Source organism: Polyodon spathula, chromosome 9 (genome assembly GCF_017654505.1).
Source record: "Polyodon spathula isolate WHYD16114869_AA chromosome 9, ASM1765450v1, whole genome shotgun sequence".
In the NCBI taxonomy this organism is placed as follows: Eukaryota; Metazoa; Chordata; class Actinopteri; order Acipenseriformes; family Polyodontidae; genus Polyodon; species Polyodon spathula.
The window spans coordinates 15,687,762-15,709,553 of record NC_054542.1 but is presented as its reverse complement, the minus strand read 5'-3'; the positions used below and the strand labels follow the sequence as shown (position 1 = coordinate 15,709,553).

At 37.6% G+C, this 21,792-nt stretch overlaps 1 protein-coding gene across 1 annotated transcript in view; it reads left to right on the top strand.

Moving 5' to 3' along the window:
- The window catches only part of LOC121320429 (cystathionine beta-synthase-like protein), a 118,331-nt gene that overhangs the window by 5,729 nt on the left and 90,810 nt on the right, over positions 1-21,792 (top strand). Inside the window, exons 2-4 of the mRNA XM_041258757.1 lie at positions 11,230-11,429; positions 11,953-12,059; positions 13,051-13,185. Coding sequence (XP_041114691.1) covers positions 11,236-11,429; positions 11,953-12,059; positions 13,051-13,185 — 436 coding nt within the window. The 5' untranslated portion in view covers positions 11,230-11,235. The remainder of the gene's footprint in view (positions 1-11,229; positions 11,430-11,952; positions 12,060-13,050; positions 13,186-21,792) is intronic.

Below are 21,792 nucleotides of genomic sequence, written 5' to 3'. Positions count from 1 at the left end.
GTTTGGCCCATTCCTTGCCTAGCTCTGTCACATGTCTCTCATAATTGTCACTGGTTATCAGGATTGCATCAGTTAGCTTTGGATCCATTCCAACAGTGAAACATTTTTGTTTTTTTCTGTGATGTTTCAGAACAGTTTAGTTTTTCACTCCAAATGTCGGATGCGAGCACTTAATGTTTTGCAGAAAAAAGAAAAACGACTATAAAGAAAAAAAAGTAAATTGTCAAACTAGGAAATAAACAGACATAGCTCTGTATTACTCTATGCTCACACCTTCAGCATCTATGTAAAATTAGACACATTTCAATAATTAAACAGTTCACAATTAAAGATTCCACAAATCGCTGTTTAGTATTGACAGTCCTGACAGCCCGAACCTCGCCTCTGCCTAGCAAGTGCAGAGACTTCTGCATTCTGACAGGCAACATGCCACACCTACAGCTGAGGCTGTCAAAAAGAAGACATACACACACACAGAGGACGTGAATGGAGCGAAAAAAAAACGAAACCTTACAGAACATTTCCCATCGCCTCACCTTCGCTGTGCATTAGTTAATTTTTATAAAATGACTTGGCTAAATTAAGCACTGTGATTGGCTAAACAAGATCACGTGACTGTGCAGTAATAATTGTCTTACCGCAGGGCTATGACACCATAGACCAACTTACTTACCTGATATATTAATATTGCTACACCTTAATAGTAACAATTATCTAAACATTGTTTCTGTAGGTAAAAATGTCAACATACAACTGAAATGGCATTTAAATCACTCAACAATCTGGTTTTTCTTTTCTGTCACTGAGAATTACAGAAAAATTGGCAAATTTACTGTGGTATTTATTTAGTCTGAGAACAGAACAAAGAAAACTCAGAGGCAAGCAGTAGCAGTAACTATTCAAAAGCCATCTGAGAAATCACCACGCAAGTCTCTGTAAGCGTGTAATATATTCGGTGTATGCAGCAACGGCATGTACTTATTAAACTAAATATCACCTTGTAAAACTGACTAGCAAGTATGGAATATTTAAACTCGACACAATGGATACATCACACCACTCTCTCTGATTTCAGAAACATGTTTAAAACAAAATTAAAACCTCTGCTGCTCTCTGCTGACACAACCGTTGGGCAAACTGACATGGAAGTCGTTTAGTCCACATGTCCTCTAATGCTGGTTTACAATCTAGGGAAATTATTGCTGGTTACCGGCATCGGTGTGAAAACAGCCTCAGAAATTAGTGGTCAGCTTCTCTTGAAAACTGCAAAGCCTGAGTAGGATCATTTCCTACAAAATAATAATAATAATAATAATAATAATAATAATAATAATAATAATAAACACTCGGAAGCCCCTCCCTCGATGTCAAGTGCAGTGCTGTTCCATGAATCCTCAGATGTGGGAAATCCGTCTGCTTTCAAATTACAATAACAATCAAATTAAATCTGATTAAATCTGCCTAAGATGCTTTCAGATGACCCTGTTTTACTGTCCCTGGTACATATTCGAAATGTCCGACATTTTTTCCGAGTTGATTTAGAAATGTAGCCAGCACACAGTCTTCAATTAAACAGTTTCAGGTCGTCGTTCATTTGAATGGAGTGAGGGACATTTTCCTCTTAATTCGGCATAAATCACAATTTTCTGATCAACTGATAATTATATTTAAACAAACAAAAAAAATAGATGGAGCATGACTTATAGAGGCTAGCTAATAGATAACAAATAATTTCATTATCAAAATCATTTTATGTGCAACTTATAGATTTAACATTATAAAAGCTCTTACAAAGAAGACAAGGGAATGAACCTGCCTCAAGTGTTTGTAAATTTAATTTTCTGTGGTACTAACAACCAATGCTCAATACACAGTGGCCAACTCTGCAGTACGACAAATTAATAAATTAATGTATATTTTATATATAAAAAATGATTGATAATTATTTTAAAATGAGATAAATTACTTACCTCAGGCAGAGCAGAGATGACTTTACCTCAGGAAAAGTAGCTGTTGACACACTCGAGCTTTCATCCAGAAGAGCTAAGCGTGAGCTGGGGCAAAGCACGAGAAGCTAAACACTGCCCAGTAAACATCATAATATTGGCCCGACATTGGTACAACGTATATTTTTTTTAAATTTATTTATTTTTTAAATTTAGTCGTCGTCAATTTTTTACCCGTTTTTTTTTTTTTTTTTGTTCCCAATTTGGTATGCCCAATTATTATCTGTATCCACAGTTCACCACTCGCAACCCCCCTGCCCACTCTGGGAACGGAGGCTGGAGCGCGCGTCCTCCGAAACGTGCTTCTGCCAATCCGTCATTTTACACACTGTGGATCCACAGAGAGGCCACGAGACCTATAATGCCAGAGGACAACGCGGATCTGGAGGCTGTCGGCCACAGGGGTCGCTGATGCCTAAGACCTCCCTACCCGGGCAGCACTTGGCCAATTGTGCGGCACCCCCTAGGAACTCCCGGTCACGGTCGACTGTGACGTAGACTGGACTGGACCCTGCGATCCCCAGGCTATAGGGCACATCCGCGTGGAGCGCCTTTTGCTGGATGCGCCACTCGGGAGCCCCGAGCCAACGTATTTTTGCTCCTCAGCCTAACATTGGCACAACTTCCAGGCAGCCCATCGAGGAGGCAGCGTACCACTGTCCTTACACAGCACCCTTTCTAATCGGGAGGGAGATTTACAACATTGATCCTTTCTCTTTTATTACACCCTTCATATTTTTATTGTAATCGGTTTTTAACCTAATTTCTGAAATTTAAATGTTCAGTATCAAGTTTAGTCAGTGTTCAATCTACGTTTATTTTTCTTCTTGGTTTTCTTTCAGCTTGGTGGTATGGTATAACTGTGTATTCACGTGCTGTGATCCAGTCAAGTCTCTGACCTCAGTTTTTGTGTGTTGTTGTTGTGTAATCCCTTGTTTTACTGCATAAGTAGTTGCATTATTTTGTAGTTTTACCACTCCATGTTAGGTAACTGCACCATACCTTTTTTATTTTCAATTTACTACATTCTTATGTGAATTGCCTTGGACAAATTAGTCTGATAAATAAATTAATAATATCAGCACTTCGTAACAACTTGCAATGTTATGTGTCTGTCTATGAATTAAAAAAGAAATAAATACACGGTTTCAGTCAGTCTTAGTGTAAACCGTACATTTGAACTTACGACTGTGTATTACTAGCTCGGAACGTATTATCATAAAAGCAGACATTTTTCTTAAAAGCCTTTGCCTCAGGAAAAAAAAGAACCAACTAATTCTACTCTGAATTTGTTATATATTTAACAATGTCCTTTTACACAAAATATTTAAGCTTAACAAATCCTAAAATGCTTTTTATGTTAAGTGTAAAACACTTAAGGCTACACAGGATAAATGTGCGTTGTTCTTTGGACTTAGGAGGCCACCATACTTTGCTGTACATATTTGAAAAGCTTATTGAATAGAATGGATTTCATGTTTTTTTTCTTTATTATGCTTATACATTATTTATAAATATCAAGTATTGATGTATGAATAAAGTTCCACAAATAAAATGTGTAGGCTATCACTTTTAAAATTACAAAGGATAATCGTATGAGGAAGTATTATCATTAAACCCCCCTTCTGTGTCTCAAGACAGAAACTCAGGGTCGCGAATCGGGTAATTAAATTTGACAAAAACATTTTAATATTTTACCACAGACAACCTGTGTCACACTAATACAGTAACTGTTACATATCAATAAAACCGTGATTGTATAATAAACATTGTGTGTATTTATTAAATGACAACACGGTGTTACAACAATAATTATTATTAAAGAAAAACAAAATGTTTAAAAACAAATTAACAATTCATAAAACAGAACACTTAATTGTTTCTTTTTATTCAATAAATATTCATGGTAACAATAAACATAAACATTTTATATACATATATACTTTATAGATATAATGAGTAAAACACTAAACTTACCAAAGTAGAGAGTCTCGAATCAGCCTCTCAAAAGAAGTTTCTCTCGAACTGAGGTTTTTTTTTTTTTTTTAACTTAGAGGAGAGAGCACGGATTCAGAATTCTGAGTTGGGCTAGCGTTGGCATGTGGTTAGTTTGCCGACGCCAACCAACACAGACTGATTCAACCTAAGCCAACGCTGGGCCAACGTTATGATGTTTACTGGGTGGTGTTTAGCTAAATATTATCATTTGGCAGATCCACGTTTGCCTTAACTGGCAACTTCATTTATTTTGTTTCAATGAACACAGATTCCTCTTGCATTTAAGTACAAAAGTTTCCCATCACCCTTTATAATGAAACACTTTTGCTTCATAAAGTTGAATGAAACCTGCTGAATAATGTTACTTTAACATATTTGTTGAGATAAGAAAGGAAAGAGAAGTCGCGGGCTTCTTCTTTGAGTCCAGATAAGTATAGTTTATTGAAGATAAATGTTCTGTGTTTCACAGTTACATCCAGACATCTTAAAGGTTACATGGTGACATGCACGGACCAGAGCAATACAAAGAACATTTCAGTATTCTCAGTTTAAACGCAGTCTCCCAGTGACATCATGATTGTTCGTTAAACCAGTCAGAAAGACACAAATCTCTTATCACTTTAATTGTCCATTTGTTTTAACCCTAGCTTCAAAGCAACTGGTTCAATCCAGTTTCTCTTTGAAGTAGCTAGTTTTTATAACTCATAAAATCAACTAATTTCCTAAGAAAACCTGTTTTATATCTAGTTTGTATAAATTTCTAACAATATGTTGGTACCTTTAACACAAAAACAATGATCCACCCTAAATGTCAAATACCTTTCATATTAGAACTGGACATCAGAGGAGAGGCCAACACCCATTTCAAAATGCCTTGGAGGTCAACCTTGTCCTAGCAAGGACAGCGACCAGAAAGATCTTTATCAACTTGCTGTCTAAGTAGGAATTTAACCCATTCTGTGAGTTGTAGTCTAAGACCAAAAATTAATTTATATCTAAATAAAATGTTCCAACAGTATTGAATTACATACCGCTTTGTAGTTTTCCATATACTTAATTCGGTTTTATCTTGCTTTGTTTGGTTTAACACCTTGGCTTATTGTCTCCCAAATTTCTATCTCAAGCAGCTTCCTGAAGGATACCAGGGTGTCAGCTTCATATTATATTCAACATTACTGGGGAGTTGATTCCAGACCTATCACAATTCTCTGTGTAAAGTGTACCTTTTTCTGTGCTGTTTGTGACCCCTGGTCCTTGCATTTAGATTTTCATGTGTTTGTGTTGCTGTCTCTGGAAATTAATTTATATGTGAACAACCAAATATGCATGAATTAAACTAGTAATTTACTGTAGATGAGCCTAATGGAACATACTGAACTCTAAACTGATTATTATGACTTCGTATTAAAACGTGGTTCCATTGAATTTAACAAACTACACGGTTTACAAGCTAAACCAATAAGGTATACCCGTTTACACAAAAATTACTCTGCACTTATAATAAGCATTAAAACTGTATTGAAGTAATATTAATTTACATCTCTGAATATCTGTTAACCGTTTGGAGCACGTTAATATTACAGAAATATGTAAGCAATAACTCACGACAGGGTGTGCGGTAAGACAATTCTTACCACATGCCCTGGGTGCGTCCTTCAAATCACCCAGGAAGTGCGGCACAGCGTGGAGTGGGTTATTTCGCTTATAAAATGGCTACATTTCTTTTTTAAAATAATTACACAAACTGGCTTTTTAAGGAAATAAAATAACAAATATTATGTATCCTCCACTGAGAAAAAATAGTACCTGAGACTGTTGGATTTATTTTGTACTGTTTTTATTTGTGTAGTAAAAAAAAAAAAGTGTGTTCTAGAAAGTTCTAGAAATGCGTTCGAGTTCATCTGTGCCCTTGCCCTATAATAACCCCGTATCTTATATAACTTGTTTTTGTCACGCTTATATAACTTGTTTTGGTCAGAATGTTCTACGGAAAGGGATGGTTTATTCAAATACCGCGCAGTCCTGCTCGGTATTTTCTTGGAGACAGCTGCTTTCTCTTACCAGGGTCGAAGGGCTCTCCCGATCCGCTTGGAAGGGTAAGAATTAGTTCAGTTGCGTCTCATGGATTGTATTGATCTGTGATTAATATAATCTTTGTATGTAACCTTGTTGGGTTGTGTCCCGTTAGGGATATCGTTATTCGCAGTATAGCATCTGTGTATGTAACTGTGTGTGTGTGTGTGTGTGTGTGTGTGTGTGTGAAATAATAAAGGACCTTTTGAAATTACTCTGTGAAGTAATTGTCTTAATTACCTCCACTTCAACTTCCTTTTAAATTTAAAGTAATTAAATTTCACACAACAATTTGCCAAACATTACATTGAACATTGCCATTTATAGTAAAATTTTTCTTGATGAAATGACATTTGTGAATTGAAAGCAGACTGATTTCCCACGTGAGGGAGGATTCATGGAACAGCCAAACACTGCATGCTTTTTTTTTTTTTTTTTTGTAAGAAATTGTCCTATTCAGGCTTTTCTGTTCTTCAAGAGAAGCTGATCAATAATTTCTGTGGCTGTTTTCACACCGATGCCAGTAACCGGCATAATTTCCATAGATTGTAAACCAGCATTAGATGATATGTGGACTAAATAACTTCCGTGTCAGTTTGTGCAGTCCTTCCCGTCGCGGCGAGCGCAATAGAATTATATTCCGAACCCGACCTTGTTTAGAAGGCCAACGGTTGCGTCAGCAGAGAGCAGGAGAGATTTTTATTTTGTTAAATATGTTTCTGAAATCGGTGGGTAGTGGTGAGATGTATCTGTTGTGTCGAGTTTAAATATCGCAAGTTTTTATATTTTTTTTTTTTTTTTTTTTTTTTTAAGCAACCAAGTGCACCAATAAGGCAAAAGTAAAGTGTTTAAATCAATAATGATACAAAGAAATTATGAAAAAAAAATGTTAAAACGAAAATATAGAGTGGAGTGGAAGAAAGACTTAATCTGGCTTCATGATGACAGTGAAACAAGTCAGTTACCCAGACTTGCAAATAAAACAGCAGATTTTTTGTTGGGAATTCAACATTAGTTGCCCTCATATCCAGGCTCACAGTAATAGTTTGCAAGGTAGCAGGTGTTTGTCTGCTACTGTGACTGCAGGGAAAAAAGATGCACCGATGGATACCCAGATACATCACATGAAAGCTGGACAACAGGATCGAATTGTCTAACATTTTGTTTTGGGATACAATGTGTTCAGGTCACAAATACTATGCTCAGTCTTTACAGGACTCGTTCGTATCAGGTAAGATTGGTGCTGACTTGGGAGAGGCTACAAGCGACAACGGTCTGAGAACAATAATAGTTTTATTATGGTTATTGTTTGAATAGTGTTTACTGTTGTGATTAGTATAAACCCGTTAACCGTTTAGCGTTACTAACAACTCAGTTACAAGTTTGCTTTAAAAAAAAAAAAAAAAAAAAAGAGTATGGTTTGTACACATACATTTTCAAATCTTTAATACAGTTTTCATTTTCTGACAATCAAGCCAATATGTGCATGATTAAATGGCTGAAATAACTACAATAGCATATATTGAAAGGCTTCGCTTAGCCACTTTTGTTATTTGAGACGTGGGCTGTCTTTGGTTACAGTACACATTATTAAACATACGGAAATTAAAAACCATCGTGAAAGAATATGCAGGCGAGCTTTTTTTTCCCCACCCCCTTCTGTTTTTTTCAGAACCGAGGCTGTTCACAATGGAGTTTGCACAGCTCGTTTATATGGTGTGTGAACCGGATGTTTACAATATCCTGCAAGGCATATTGAAAGATGGCAGCTATTGATGTATTGCTCTGGTTTTTAATATAGCATGTTTTAGATTCTTACATATTGCGGTGGAAGAAAGCACTGGTGAGCATTTCTTGAATGCATATACTACGAGAATGCAGTTCACACAATTTCGGCATTAAACAAAATAATTTGAGAAAAGATTGAATATATTTACTATTTTGTGAGTTTTGTCGTGTTCGGCAAGATTTTGGTATCTGACCAAAGTTTCTACCAGAGCTTCAGTTTCTTGCACTGCCCTTGTAGTTTAGCATTACCAGATTTCCACAGTGAAAATAAAGAGTTTTTTTTTCTTTAATTTACTGACCCCGTAACAACTCTGAAGCCAAAAATAACAGTATATAAAATAACACAGTAATAGTTTAAAAGTGAAACATCTGGTGAATTTATTCCAGATGATAACTCATTTTACTTTTATGTTGTCATCTAGTCAAATCATGTTAAATGTTCAAAAAGCCAGATTTAAAAAAATATATCAGCTATTACCCATTAAACATACGGTGTACATATAATCAGAATGGTTAAACACATAATCCATAAGATTGTTTATTTTATTTTTGAATGGTGCTAACACATAACCTGATATATTACTCCTGCTATTAACTTGCCTAGCAGGGTGATCCAGTGGGTGTGTTTTATTCACCGGATGTTTCCCCGGTGAGCCTGTATCCTGATCGAACTGTTTTTAAAGTCAGCTTCCGACTCACTGAGGGGAAAAAAAAAAAAACAGTGAAATTCACTAAACAATGTATAGACAAAATAGATGCAACCATGGAATCTCAGTGTGGACTGTGGGCAGACTAAATTAAATAACTAAATTAAATATATAATGGACAAGAATACTGTAAATTGCCAAGTAATACCAGTCCTACAAAATCCCATTAATTTAGGAACCTTTGAACCTTTAAGTATTCAAATTGTAAAGCAAAAAGTTTAACTTGATGCGATTTATCTATTAATTTCTTTTAATTTAATGGTCGCCAATAGTTTTTATCATTTTTTTCTCCCAATTTGGAATAGCCCATTATTTTTAAGCTCAGCCCACCGCTAGCACCCCCATGCTGACTCGGGAGTGGTGAAGATGAACACACACTGCCCTCCGAAGCATGTGCCGTCAGCTTCTTTTCACACTGCAGGCCTACCATGGAGCCACCTCAGAGCTACAGAGTTGGAGGACAACGTAGCTCTGGGCAAGCCCGCAGGTGCGCGGTGAACTGAGGACACCCTGGCCGTCCTAAGCCCTCCCTACCTGGGCGGCGCTTGGGAACTCCCATCCACGGTCGGCAGTGGAATTGCCTGGACTCGAACCAGCGATGTCCAGGCTATAGGGGGCATCCTGCACTCCATGCGGAGCGACTTTACCGGGTGCGCCTCTTGGGAGCTCTCTTGATGCTATTTTTAATCTAATATAATGTCAAAGTGATTAAGTTCATTCCTATTTTTAAAAAAATGCACACACACACACACACACACACACTAGACCAGTGGTTTTCAAACTTTTTAGGCCACGTACCCCTTTCCAAAAAATCTAGTCTACCGCGTACCCCCATCTCAGATAGGGTCATAATATACCTATGAAAACAGAAAAAAAATGTATTTTTTAATTACATTTGTGTGTGTGTGTGTGTGTGTGTGTGTGTGTGTGTGTGTGTGTGTGTGTATATATATATATAATTTTTTTTTTTTTTTTTTTTTTAAATGCATCAATGTGATGGATGTGCCTGCTTTTTATCACAGATTTCAGTAAAGCTAGACCCTGATTAGTAAACAGTGCAGCCCCTAGACAAGGGTATGTTATTCTGTATTTTAAAATGAACGAATAGGACTTCGTTACAAAAATTTTTTAGTGAGTCATTAAAAAAGATAAAAATAAACAGGACTCGATTTGCTGGCTCAGAAGGCATACGGAAGGGAGGAGCTAGAGTTCAGCCAATTACTGTTCATGGAAAACTGATGTTAAACTACTTTAAATAAAATACAATTAAAGCTAAAAATGCTGTGTAAAATTATTTCAAAATCCAGACCAGTAAGTGGCCAAACGAGTCCAAAAATGCTTTTGAAAACAAAATTATGGTTCTAATTTAAAACAAAATCAGAAAGCATTTCTCAGTAAAAGTAATGCATTTCTTCCAACAAATGCAGAAGTGAGAGAAAACAGACATAGCATTTTGCATAAAAAAATATTTAAAATTTACAAATACGGGCATCTTTTTAAAAAAATCTGGCTTCATGCAGAACTATGTGAATTTTGAATGACACATTAAATATGTGTGTGTTTTTTTTTAATTTTATTTATTTAACTCTAATGCTATGTTTTAACACTTGAGCTGGACATTTAAAATGCTATGTGTGTCTTGTACAGTATTTAATCCATCCAGAATAAGCACAGTATTTTGAAGTGAATATTTCCAAAAAGTGTACGCTTGTATGCTTCAGCTCCAGCACAGTGATTTCATTGTAAGTAGGGCGGCACATCTGCCTGCTAAACTCAATAATAGATAAACTTAGATAAAACACACTGAACTGATTAAACTAAACTACATACACTGAACATTTAAACTCCAGAAACCAAACATGCCTAGTAAATATTACACATTTTTAAAAGAATCGCCATCATACAATATATATTTTTTTCTTTTTAGCCTAGAGACTGCAGACCACCGCCATGCTATTTAAATATGTAATTTAGCCATGTGTGCGCTCAGCTCTCTCACGGTCAGCAGTCAGTTGGGTGTTTACAGTTAACCTCGCCCAACTGAAAGGAAACATACACCAGTATGGTTGTGGTTTTATTTTAAAGGAGATTCAACATTGTTAGTTCAATTGCAAAGTACTACATTGTGGTAAAAAAAAAAAAATCTGTTGTCAGTCATTACAGAATTTTTCTCGCGTACCCCCTGAGGAGCGCTCGAGTACCCCCAGGGGTACTCGTACCCCAGTTTGAAAACCGCTGCACTAGACTATGAATTCTGAGCTTTGTTTATTTTTTCATCAGATACCGGTACTGTAGTATAGGAAATGTATTAATATGTAGTGCTTTTCATGTAAAACATCTCAGAGCCCTTCGCATAACTAAATATTGTACATCAATACGTAACAAAAGCTAAAATAAATAACGTTTGAACAATTCTAGTACTAGTTGCCGTATTTAATGTCACCAAACTTGTTTTAATCCAGTCATTGGTGGATGTACTTCCAGCTCATCAATAAATTTGCAGCGTTGTAGGCCAGTTAAAATTGCATCCAGGCCAGTAAAGACACTACCTTAATGGCCCAAGGAGCCAGCAGTAAAAAAAATTAAATGTAGAGCCCTGAACATGTATCAAGGTTGTCAAAAAAGATAATAAAGCTAATGATTTATTGAATCATCAGGTAAAGATGACTTCTGTTCCATCCAAGACTGAAAGCCCTACCAAAACCTGCCCTCACGCAGCCAAGTTCATCCAGAATGGAGAGGAGACTAAAGGAGAAGACCCATGGGAAAGGAAGTGGATTCGCCCTGATGCCAAAAGCAAGTGCACTTGGAAACTGGGGGCCCCCATTGTAGAGTCCCCTCACTTTCACTCAGAATTGTGAGTTTTCAGGCTTCCAGGCCTATGCTTCCTGACATACTTTCATGAGGTCCCAGCGTGATTTCCAACGGCATATATTGACAGATATATAAAGATAAGGCGGGTTTCCAGGACTGAAAGGGTTAAATGCATATTTTGCTTCTGCTTTAGTCCCCAAATGTTCATTGCTTGTGAGACTATACAGGGGCAATGTGTGGGAAAACACTTTGATACTACAGGTTTAGAATAGGGTCAAGAGGGGCTCATGAATGATTACACTGCAGTTCTGGCTTCATTATGCGCTTTAGACCTACCTAGGCTTTTTATTTAAGAAGTATACCACATGAACTAAGCTCATAGTATGACCTACAGTACACAATGAGATCTTATTTCCACTCTTTTTCCCCCCAACAATTACAAAAACCGTACATGTTATTGTCTTATCTGTGATTAGCAGATATCTTGAAATGTTTTCTTAACAACTATACAGTAACAGTCAACACATTCCTTTTTAATTCAGTGCTTGTTGCCTCCCATTCCACAGAACAAAAACTCCGAGCATCATGCGAAACATTTTGGAGAAAGTGGGCGACACCCCACTGGTGAAAATCAATAAGATTGGCAAGCATTTTGAGCTGAAATGCGAAATGTGTAAGTAATCAGGAAAGTTTTGACCAGTTTGGAGCCATGAGGATGCTGTAATGACGGAAGGAAAATGTAACAACCAGTCAACCAATACATGGCATTTCTACCAGCTTGTCTGAAGACTTTGCTCCTTGAGTCCAGAAGTCTGATGTTAGGTTGTCAGGATTTGCAGTGCTAGGTATAAATCTTGATTGTAGTCTCCAAGTGTATTGAAACTTCCTACATTCAAGTAGGCAGCACTGACTCAACCTTAGATCTGGTTCCCTGTCCCAGAATTCCCAGAGATGTCAGAACATTTAAAACACAGTACAGTACAGTACTGTGGATTAAAATGTTATGATTCTTTCAGATCATACCCTGGTTTCTTTTAGCACAGGGACAAGTGGTTGAATAAACAAAACAAAAAATAAAAAAAAACATACACACACATATCTAGCCAGTGGAATAATTACTCAATACAGTAAATGTTTGAATCAATTTTCACTGTTAGTTACTGTGTTATGTTATTAATTTAGATTAGGTAATGGAATTTCCAAGGTAGTGGAATGTTGTACTTTTTGCACAACAGAGGTCTTTAAATAGAGCAAGTGTGATTTGTTATTGTAAACTGTACCTTTACAATTCATACATCCCCAGACTCACACAATACTGGGTATTTCTAGGTAGAGAGTCAGAATTTAAATATGTGGCTGTTCCAGTGTGTGCCAGTTGCTGAGCCATCAACACTCTGCAAATAGATGGATTTACAGAGAAATTACAGGGAAAAGACTAGACTGTATTGGATGTGGGTTCTTATATTGTTTGACAGATACAAGCTCAAATCCTTTGAACTCAACATGACATTCACATGAACTGACTTTTAACTTATTTAAATCTGAATGGAAGTATACATTTTGCCAAGTGATTACAATTCTGTGTGGAAAAGAACGGATATAAAAAACAATAAGTTATTTTTTGTGTTATTATTTTTTATTCCCCATCCCCATCATTCCTATAGTGGCGAAGTGTGAATTCTTCAATGCAGGAGGCAGCGTGAAGGACAGGATCAGTCTGCGCATGGTGGAGGATGCAGAGAGAGATGGCCTTCTGAAACCAGGAGACACCATTATTGAACCTACATCTGGGAACACTGGTGATTTTTCCTTTTTTTCAGTTTTGCTCCAATTAATGTCACTGAACCATTTAAAGAGCAAGTAGCGGGGTTCTGAAAAAATACAGCGTAACATATCCCCACATGTTTCTACAACGTGTAACCTACATTCAATTTCATTTCATTAACATCCTGACAACTTTTTAAACTTATAACTTTAAAGTATGTTTTTCAAAGTACTTTTTAAAAATGGTTGCTCCAGTGCAGTGATAGTGTAGGGATTATTGACCACAAGTATCGCAGCAATACTGATCCATGATGTGGCATGGAACAGAAAAGCCAGAACACTTGTGTTTATTTTTTTTTTTAATCAGTCGCTCTTCCTACAGATGTAGAGGACAGATCTCAAACCCCAGTGCGCTAGAGCTGCTATTTTTATATTCAGCCTTGTGTGTCAAATATAACAGGAAAGATGGGGGAACGTCTGATTACAGCAGTGCAGAATGTCTTGTTCTTTATGATAAGCAGCACAAAATATCTCGATAAAGAATACAAACAGAAATTATGGGAAAATTAGGAAATCAGAAAGAACACACTTTAACATGTTAAAATAAACACTGAATCTGTGGCGGCATGGCATGTAGAAATAGCCGCATCAAGCAGTTGTTACAGAAAATATAGGGCAAGAGATTAGGTCATGGCTTCTATCCAGACACCAAGCTTGAAAATACCTCCACTTGTAGGTGCACAAAGACCTAGTAGAGTCTTGTATCTTATAAAGCGCTTTGTGATGTTGATCCACTATGAAAGGCGTTATATAAAAATAAAAAATATTATATATATACAGCTCTGGAAACAATTAAGAGACCACTGCAAAATTATTAGTTTCTCTGGTTTTACATGTATAGGTATGTGTTTTGGGTAAAATGAACATTTTTGTTTTATTCTATAAACTACTGACAACATTCCTCCCAAATTCCAAATAAAAATATTGTCATTTAGAGCATGTATTTGCAGAAAATGACAACTGGTCAAAATAACAAAAAAGATGCCTTGTCAGACCTCGAATAATAAGAACATAAGAACATAAGAAAGTTTACAAACGAGAGGAGGCCATCCCATCTTGCTCGTTTGGTTGTTAGTAGCTTATTGATCCCAAAATCTCATCAAGCAGCTTCTTGAAGGATCCCAGGGTGTCAGCTTCAACAACATTACTGGGGAGTTGATTCCAGACCCTCACAATTCTCTGTGTAAAAAAAGTGCCTCCTATTTTCTGTTCTGAATGCCCCTTTTTCTAAACTCCATTTGTGACCCCTGGTCCTTGTTTCTTTTTTCAGGCTGAAAAAGTCCCTTGGGTCGACACTGTCAATACCTTTTAGAATTTTGAATGCTTGAATTAGGTCGCCACGTAGTCTTCTTTGTTCAAGACTGAACAGATTCAATTCTTTTAGCCTGTCTGCATATGACATGCCTTTTAAGCCCGGAATAATTCTGGTCGCTCTTCTTTGCACTCTTTCTAGAGCAGCAATATCTTTTTTATAGCGAGGTGACCAGAACTGCACACAATATTCAAGATGAGGTCTTACTAGTGCATTGTACAGTTTTAACATTACTTCCCTTGATTTAAATTCAACACTTTTCACAATGTATCCGAGCATCTTGTTAGCCTTTTTTTATAGCTTCCCCACATTGTCTAGATGAAGACATTTCTGAGTCAACAAAAACTCCTAGGTCTTTTTCATAGATTCCTTCTCCAATTTCAGTATCTCCCATATGATATTTATAATGTACATTTTTATTTCCTGCGTGCAGTACCTTACACTTTTCTCTATTAAATGTCATTTGCCATGTGTCTGCCCAGTTCTGAATCTTGTCTAGATCATTTTGAATGACCTTTGCTGCTGCAACAGTGTTTGCCACTCCTCCTACTTTTGTGTCGTCTGCAAATTTAACAAGTTTGCTTACTATACCAGAATCTAAATCATTAATGTAGATTAGGAATAGCAGAGGACCTAATACTGATCCCTGTGGTACACCACTGGTTACCACACTCCATTCTGAGGTTTTTCCTCTAATCAGTACTTTCTGTTTTCTACATGTTAACCACTCCCTAATCCATGTACATGTGTTTCCTTGAATCCCAACTGCGTTCAGTTTGAGAATTAATCTTTTGTGCGGGACTTTGTCAAAAGCTTTCTGGAAATCTAAATAAACCATGTCATATGCTTTGCAATTATCCATTATCGATGTTGCAGCCTCAAAAAAATCAAGCAAGTTAGTTAGACACGATCTCCCTTTCCTAAAACCATATTGACTGTTTCCCAGGACCCTATTACCATATAGGTAATTTTCCATTTTGGATCTTATTATAGTTTCCATAAGTTTGCATATAATAGAAGTCAGGCTTACTGGTCTGTAGTTACCTGGTTCAGTTTTGTTTCCCTTTTTGTGGATCGGTATTACGTTTGCAATGTTCCAGTCTGTCGGTACCACCCCTGTGTCAAGAGACTGCTGCATGATCTTGGTTAGCGGTTTGTAAATTACTTCTTTCATTTCTTTGAGTACTACTCATCCGGCCCCGGGGATTTGTTTATTTTAAGAGCTCCTAGTCCCTTTAACACTTCTGCCTCAGTTATGCTAAAGTTATTTAAAACTGGATAGAAACTGGATGACATGTGGGGCATGTTGTCAGTATCTTCCTTTGTAAAAACTTGTGATCAATAAGCTACTAACAACCAAACGAGCAAGATGGGCCGAATGGCCTCCTCTCGTTTGTAAACTTTCTTATGTTCTTATGTTCTTATTTGCTATTTTTTTTTCTTCATCTACGATTTTGCCATTTGTATCTCTTAAACATTTAATCTCCTCTTTGAATGTTCGCTTGCTGTTGTAATATTGGAAAAACATTTTGGAATTGGTTTTAGCTCCCTTAGCAGTGTTCATTTCTATTTCTCTCTTGGCCTTTCTAACTTCCTTTTTGACTTGCGTTTGCAGTTCCGTGTACTCTTTCTGTGTACTTTCTTTTTGGTGCCTTTTTTCGCTGAATATTTTTTTTAATTGATCTATTAAACCATTTTGTCCATTTAGTTTTACATTTAGATTTGTCTACTTTAGGGATATAATTATTTTGCGCCTCTAGTACTACATTTTTGAAGAACAACCATCCTTCTTCTGTGGGTGTTTTCTCTATTTTACTCCAATCTACTTCTGTTAGTCTCTGTTTCATACCTTCATAGTTTGCTTTTCTAAAATTGTAAACCTTAGCTTTAGTCATTACTTTTGGGGATTTAAAAAACACTTCAAATGAGACCATGTTGTGGTCTGAGTTTGCCAGTGGTTCTCTGACCTCTGTTTTAGTTATTCTATCTTCGTTATTTGAAAAGACTAAATCAAGGCATGCCTCCCCTCTAGTGGGTGCCTTGACAAATTTTGTTAGGAAGCAGTCATTTGTCATTTCCACCATTTCTATTTCATCCTTCGCGCTACCCACCGGGTTTTCCCATTTTATATGGGGGAAGTTGAAATCCCCCATTAGTATGGCTTCTCCTTTGCTATACGCATTTCTAATGTCACTGTAGAACAGATTATTGTGCTCACCGTCTGAATCTGGCGGTCTATAGCATGCTCCTATTATTATGCCTTTTTAATTTTTGTCTGTTATTCTGACCCATATTGATTCGGTTTTATTTTCTTTGTCCAGGTTTAACACCTGGGCTTCAAGACTGTTTCTTATGTATAGCGCTACCCCTCCTCCTCTTCTGTCCTGCCTGTCTTTCCTATACAGTGTATACCCACAAATATTATATTCGTCCCCATCACTCTCAGATAACCACGTTTCTGTAACACCTATCACATCATAGTTACCTGTTAGTGCAGTAGCTTCAAGTTCTAGAATTTTGTTTCTGATACTTCTAGCATTTAGATAAATACATTTAATGGTTGTCTTATCTGAGTTGTTGTTCTTGTTTTGATGCGGTCTCCCTTCTGTTTTTTTGTTGATTTCTCCCCCCTTCCTTTCTAGTTTAAATGCTTCTGAACCTGCTCGAAGATCTTTTCTCCAAGTAGACTAGTTCCCTTGTTATTTAAATGCAGTCCATCCCGTCTATACAGATAGTCCTCGTTGTAGAATGTGGTCCAATGATCAAGATAGGTGAAGCCTTCCCGTGTGCACCACGTCTTCAGCCATGCGTTTTGATTAATTATTTCCAGCTGTCCATATAGTCCTTTGCACAGTGCCAGCAGTATCCCAGAAAATACCACAGTTTTGGTCTTGTCTTTTTAATTTCCTTCCTAGCTCTTTGAATTTGTTCTGCAGGGATTCTGGTCTGTCTCTTCCAATGTTGTTTGTACCGACGTGGACGACTACTACCGGGTCGTCTCCTGTTCGTTCTAGGAGCCTGTCCACGTTCTCAGTGATGTGCCTGACCGAGGCTCCCGGAAGGCAGCACACTGTTGTAGTAAGGGGGTCCAAACTGCGAATTGAACTTGCTGTGTTTCTCAATATGGAGTTCCCAACAATCATGACCTCCCTTCTTTTTGCTGTCTGGTCACCACTGTTAATAGGGTCCTGGATGTTGTTCCTTTCATTCTCTTGTTGTTGGTTCTGCTCATCAAAATTCTGAAGTGACTCAAATCTGTTGGTTGTTTTGATTTCTGCTGGTTGTGTTTGACGAAGTTTCTTTTTTTCCCTGCTTCTGCCTACCTGAACCCAGCTGTTCTGACCTTCTATCTCCCTGGTGGCTTTCAGTCTGTTAGGGGTGATGCAGACTTCCATGAATTGTGGGTGTGCCAGTTCGTCAAGATCCTGTTGCTGTCTCACTTCTTCCAGCTCCATTTCTAGCATACTTACTAGTTTATGCAAATCCTGGATCGCGCGGCACTTTACACACACTTGGTTTAGCTCCGCTGGGTTTTCTCGGATTTCCCACATCAAGCAGGTGTCACAGATTACTGGCTTGAAGACCATGTTGAGATTTTTTTTTTGAAGTTTAGTTTCTTCTGCAGCCGTCAACCTGCTTTCAAACTGCTTCTAAACTGCTCTGTACTTTTCCACGCCTGTACTTCTCCCACTCGCTGTCGCTGGGAAGACTGCCCCATTTAACTGCGTTGTTCTGCTGTGCTGTTGGCTCCTCCCCTCGCCCGTGTCTCAAAACGGCGCTGAATTTGAATCAGCTTCTCCGAGTTTCAGCTTGTTTGTTATCAGAAAAACACACGCGGCTGTTTGCCTTTGAGCTGCTGCTGTGTTTCCCCAATGTCCTCTGTTTTCTGGTTAAAGCAATTCAAGATGCAGTTTCTCCTTTCTGCTTCTAAACTGCTCTGTACTTTTCCACGCCTGTACTTCTCCCACTCGCTGTCACTGGGAAGACTAATGCAAAGAAAATAAGTTCAGATTCATTTTTAAACAACACAATACTAATGTTTTAACTTAGGAAGAGTTCAGAAATCAGTGTTTGGTGGAATAACCCTGATTTTCAATCACAGCTTTCATGCGTCTTGGCATGCTCTCCACCAGTCTTTCACATCCAGTGACTTTGTGCCACTCCTGGTGCAAAAATTCAAGCAGCTCGGCTTTGTTTGATGGCTAGTGACCATCCATCTTCCTCTTGATCACATTCCAGAGGTTTTCAATGGGGTTCAGGTCTGGAGATTGGGCTGGCCATGACAGGGTCTTGATCTGGTGGTCCTCCATCCACACCTTGATTGACCTGGCTGTGTGGCATGGACCATTGTCCTGCTGGAAAAACAAATCCTCAGAGTTGGGGAACATTGTCAGAGCAGAAGGAAGCAAGTTTTCTTCCAGGACAACCTTGTACTTGGCTTGATTCATGCCAAAGCTGCCCGATTCAATCCTTGCTGAAGCACCCCCAGATAAGTCCAATTTTCAGCTTTGCCCAACACCTGGTCTTCTAATGGTTAGACGGAGACCTGGAGAGGCCTAAAAGCCACAGTGTCTCGCACCCACTGTGAAATGTGGTGGAAGATCGGTGATGATCTGGGGGTGCTTCAGCAAGGCTGGAATTGGGCAGATTTGTCTTTGTGAAGGACGTGAATCAAGCCAAGTACAAGGTTGTCCTGGAAGAAAACTTGCTTCCTTCTGCTCTGACAATGTTCCCCAACTCTGAGGATTTGTTTTTCCAGCAGGACAATGGTCCATGCCACACAGCCAGGTCAATCAAGGTGTGGATGGAGGACCACCAGATCATGGCCAGCCCAATCTCCAGACCTGAACCCCATTGAAAACCTCTGGAATGTGATCAAGAGGAAGATGGATGGTCACTAGCCATCAAACAAAGCCGAGCTGCTTGAATTTTTGCACCAGGAGTGGCACAAAGTCACCCAACATCAATGTGAAAGACTGGTGGAGAGCATGCCAAGACGCATGAAAGCTGTGCTTGAAAATCAGGGTTATTCCACCAAATATTGATGTCTGAACTCTTCCTAAGTTAAAACATTAGTATTGGGTTGTTTAAAAATGAATATGAACTTATTTTCTTTGCATTATTCGAGGTCTGACAACACTGCATCTTTTTTGTTATTTTGACCAGTTGTCATTTTCTGCAAATAAATGCTCTAAATGACAATATTTTTTGGAATTTGGGAGAAATGTTGTCAGTAGTTTATAGACTAAAACAAAAATGTTAATTTTACCCAAACACATACCTATAAATAGTAAAACCAGAGAAACTGATAATTTTGCAGTGGTCTCTTAATTTTTTCCAGAGCTGTATATGCAGTTTTTTACTTTATCAATGTGGAGTAGTTTGTGTAGAGTCTGCATGTAAAGTCTAATTAGAAAGCGTCATGGATTACGCTCAGGTGCAAACAAAATGGGAAAACTTTGCAGGGTGGTGAATACTTCTGCAAACCTGTGTGTGTGTGTGTGTGTGTGTGTGTGTGTGTGTGTGTGTGTGTGTGTGTGTATATATATATATATATATATATATATATATATATATATATATATATATATATATATTTAGTCAGTGACATGAATTATTGATCTATAAAGTCTAACTTAAGCACACTTCAGTCCAAGAACATAAGCAACACACACTGGTATCACAGTTAATCAGGACAGTGCCTTTTTTTTATTATCTTCCTGGTCCCAGGGAGTTGTTGAGTTGTGTCGCAAAGTTAAGTAAACAAAACAGGTTGTCATACAAACAGGGTCTCGCCGCGGGCAGAGTAGTCCAAACAATCCAAATCATGCACAGGTATTCAATAATTACTTTGTTCAGTACTTTCTCCTTCTCTCTCAAACCAATCCAGCAAAAGCTCTCTCACCTCCAAATACACACACCCTTAATGAGGTTTTAGCTGTCCTTTAAACACAGGTGGCTGGTTTGATAGCCTTATTAACGACCCATTAACAACCAAATAGCACATTATCACATTCCTCCCAAGACACCTGTCTCAGAGTAGTTTTTCCCGTCTGCCATTTTATTACTGTCGGACATTTTGTGTGAGGACACAACCCTGACAAAATGTCTGCCTGCATATACCTCCCATTGATTACCTCGCTTATGGGATTATATTTATATAATATATATATTATAACCGTATCATATATATATATACATATATATATAATGTATATATATATATATATGCACAATGTATATATGTATATATATGTGTGTGTGTGGTGTGTGGTTATATATATATAATATATATATATATATATAATATAATATATATTTTTATATCTATAATATATTATATTATATATATATATAATATATTATATAAAAACACACACCAAACCACACAATGTTGTAACTGATTACCGCTGCATTGCAAGTGAAACAACTCAGAGACCAGGTGGGATTCCAAATTTGCTGCTTTTAATTGCTGTACTAAATAAAATAACAGCGAATCCCAGTTTGGGCCGGGGTTCACACCAGATCAATAAATAGAAACAACTCCCTCGCTCTCTCTGTTTCTCACTTTCCGTTTCTCTTTCCTTCCTCCAACACTCACTCGCTCTCATTCTCTGTTCTTCTGACTCACTCTGGGCTTGTTCATCGCTTCACAGATAAGCACTCTTTTTCAGCCTTTAACTTCCTCACAGCCTCATTCCAGACAAATCTGCACACAGCTCGCCCCCCACTTGTAGAAGCAGGGAGGCTATAAGTATAAACAAATTATTGTATACCAGATTGTTTGTTTTTTTACATTGTTACAAAATTATATACAACTAGGCTATATACAACAATCACTGGTTACAAACAGTAGTGGCATCTACTGTCAGTTCTACAATGACAATATCCATGATAAATGGATTCTACCACCATGCATGAGCATCGTATTTTCATTGTACCTTATTTGAACAGTACTGTATTGCGTTCCTTAACTACTATAAAACTGGTATCTAACGTGTAGATTTGTGAACAGTAAATCCTCCTTGACTTAAGAATTAACTTTAAATAATTAAAGAATTGTTATCAGTATGTTATGAAAATGCTTAAACGGCAACAACCGCTCTAATTTCAGTGCCTGGGCACCGATGAAGCAATCTCTTTTCTTTGTGTCAAGGCAATAACAAGCAGTGTGGAAATCAAATATTTTAATAACCAAGCAGTGTTACCAATTTAACAAATTTCTCACCTAATATGGTGACTGTAAGTCTGACTTGGCGAGATTTGTTAT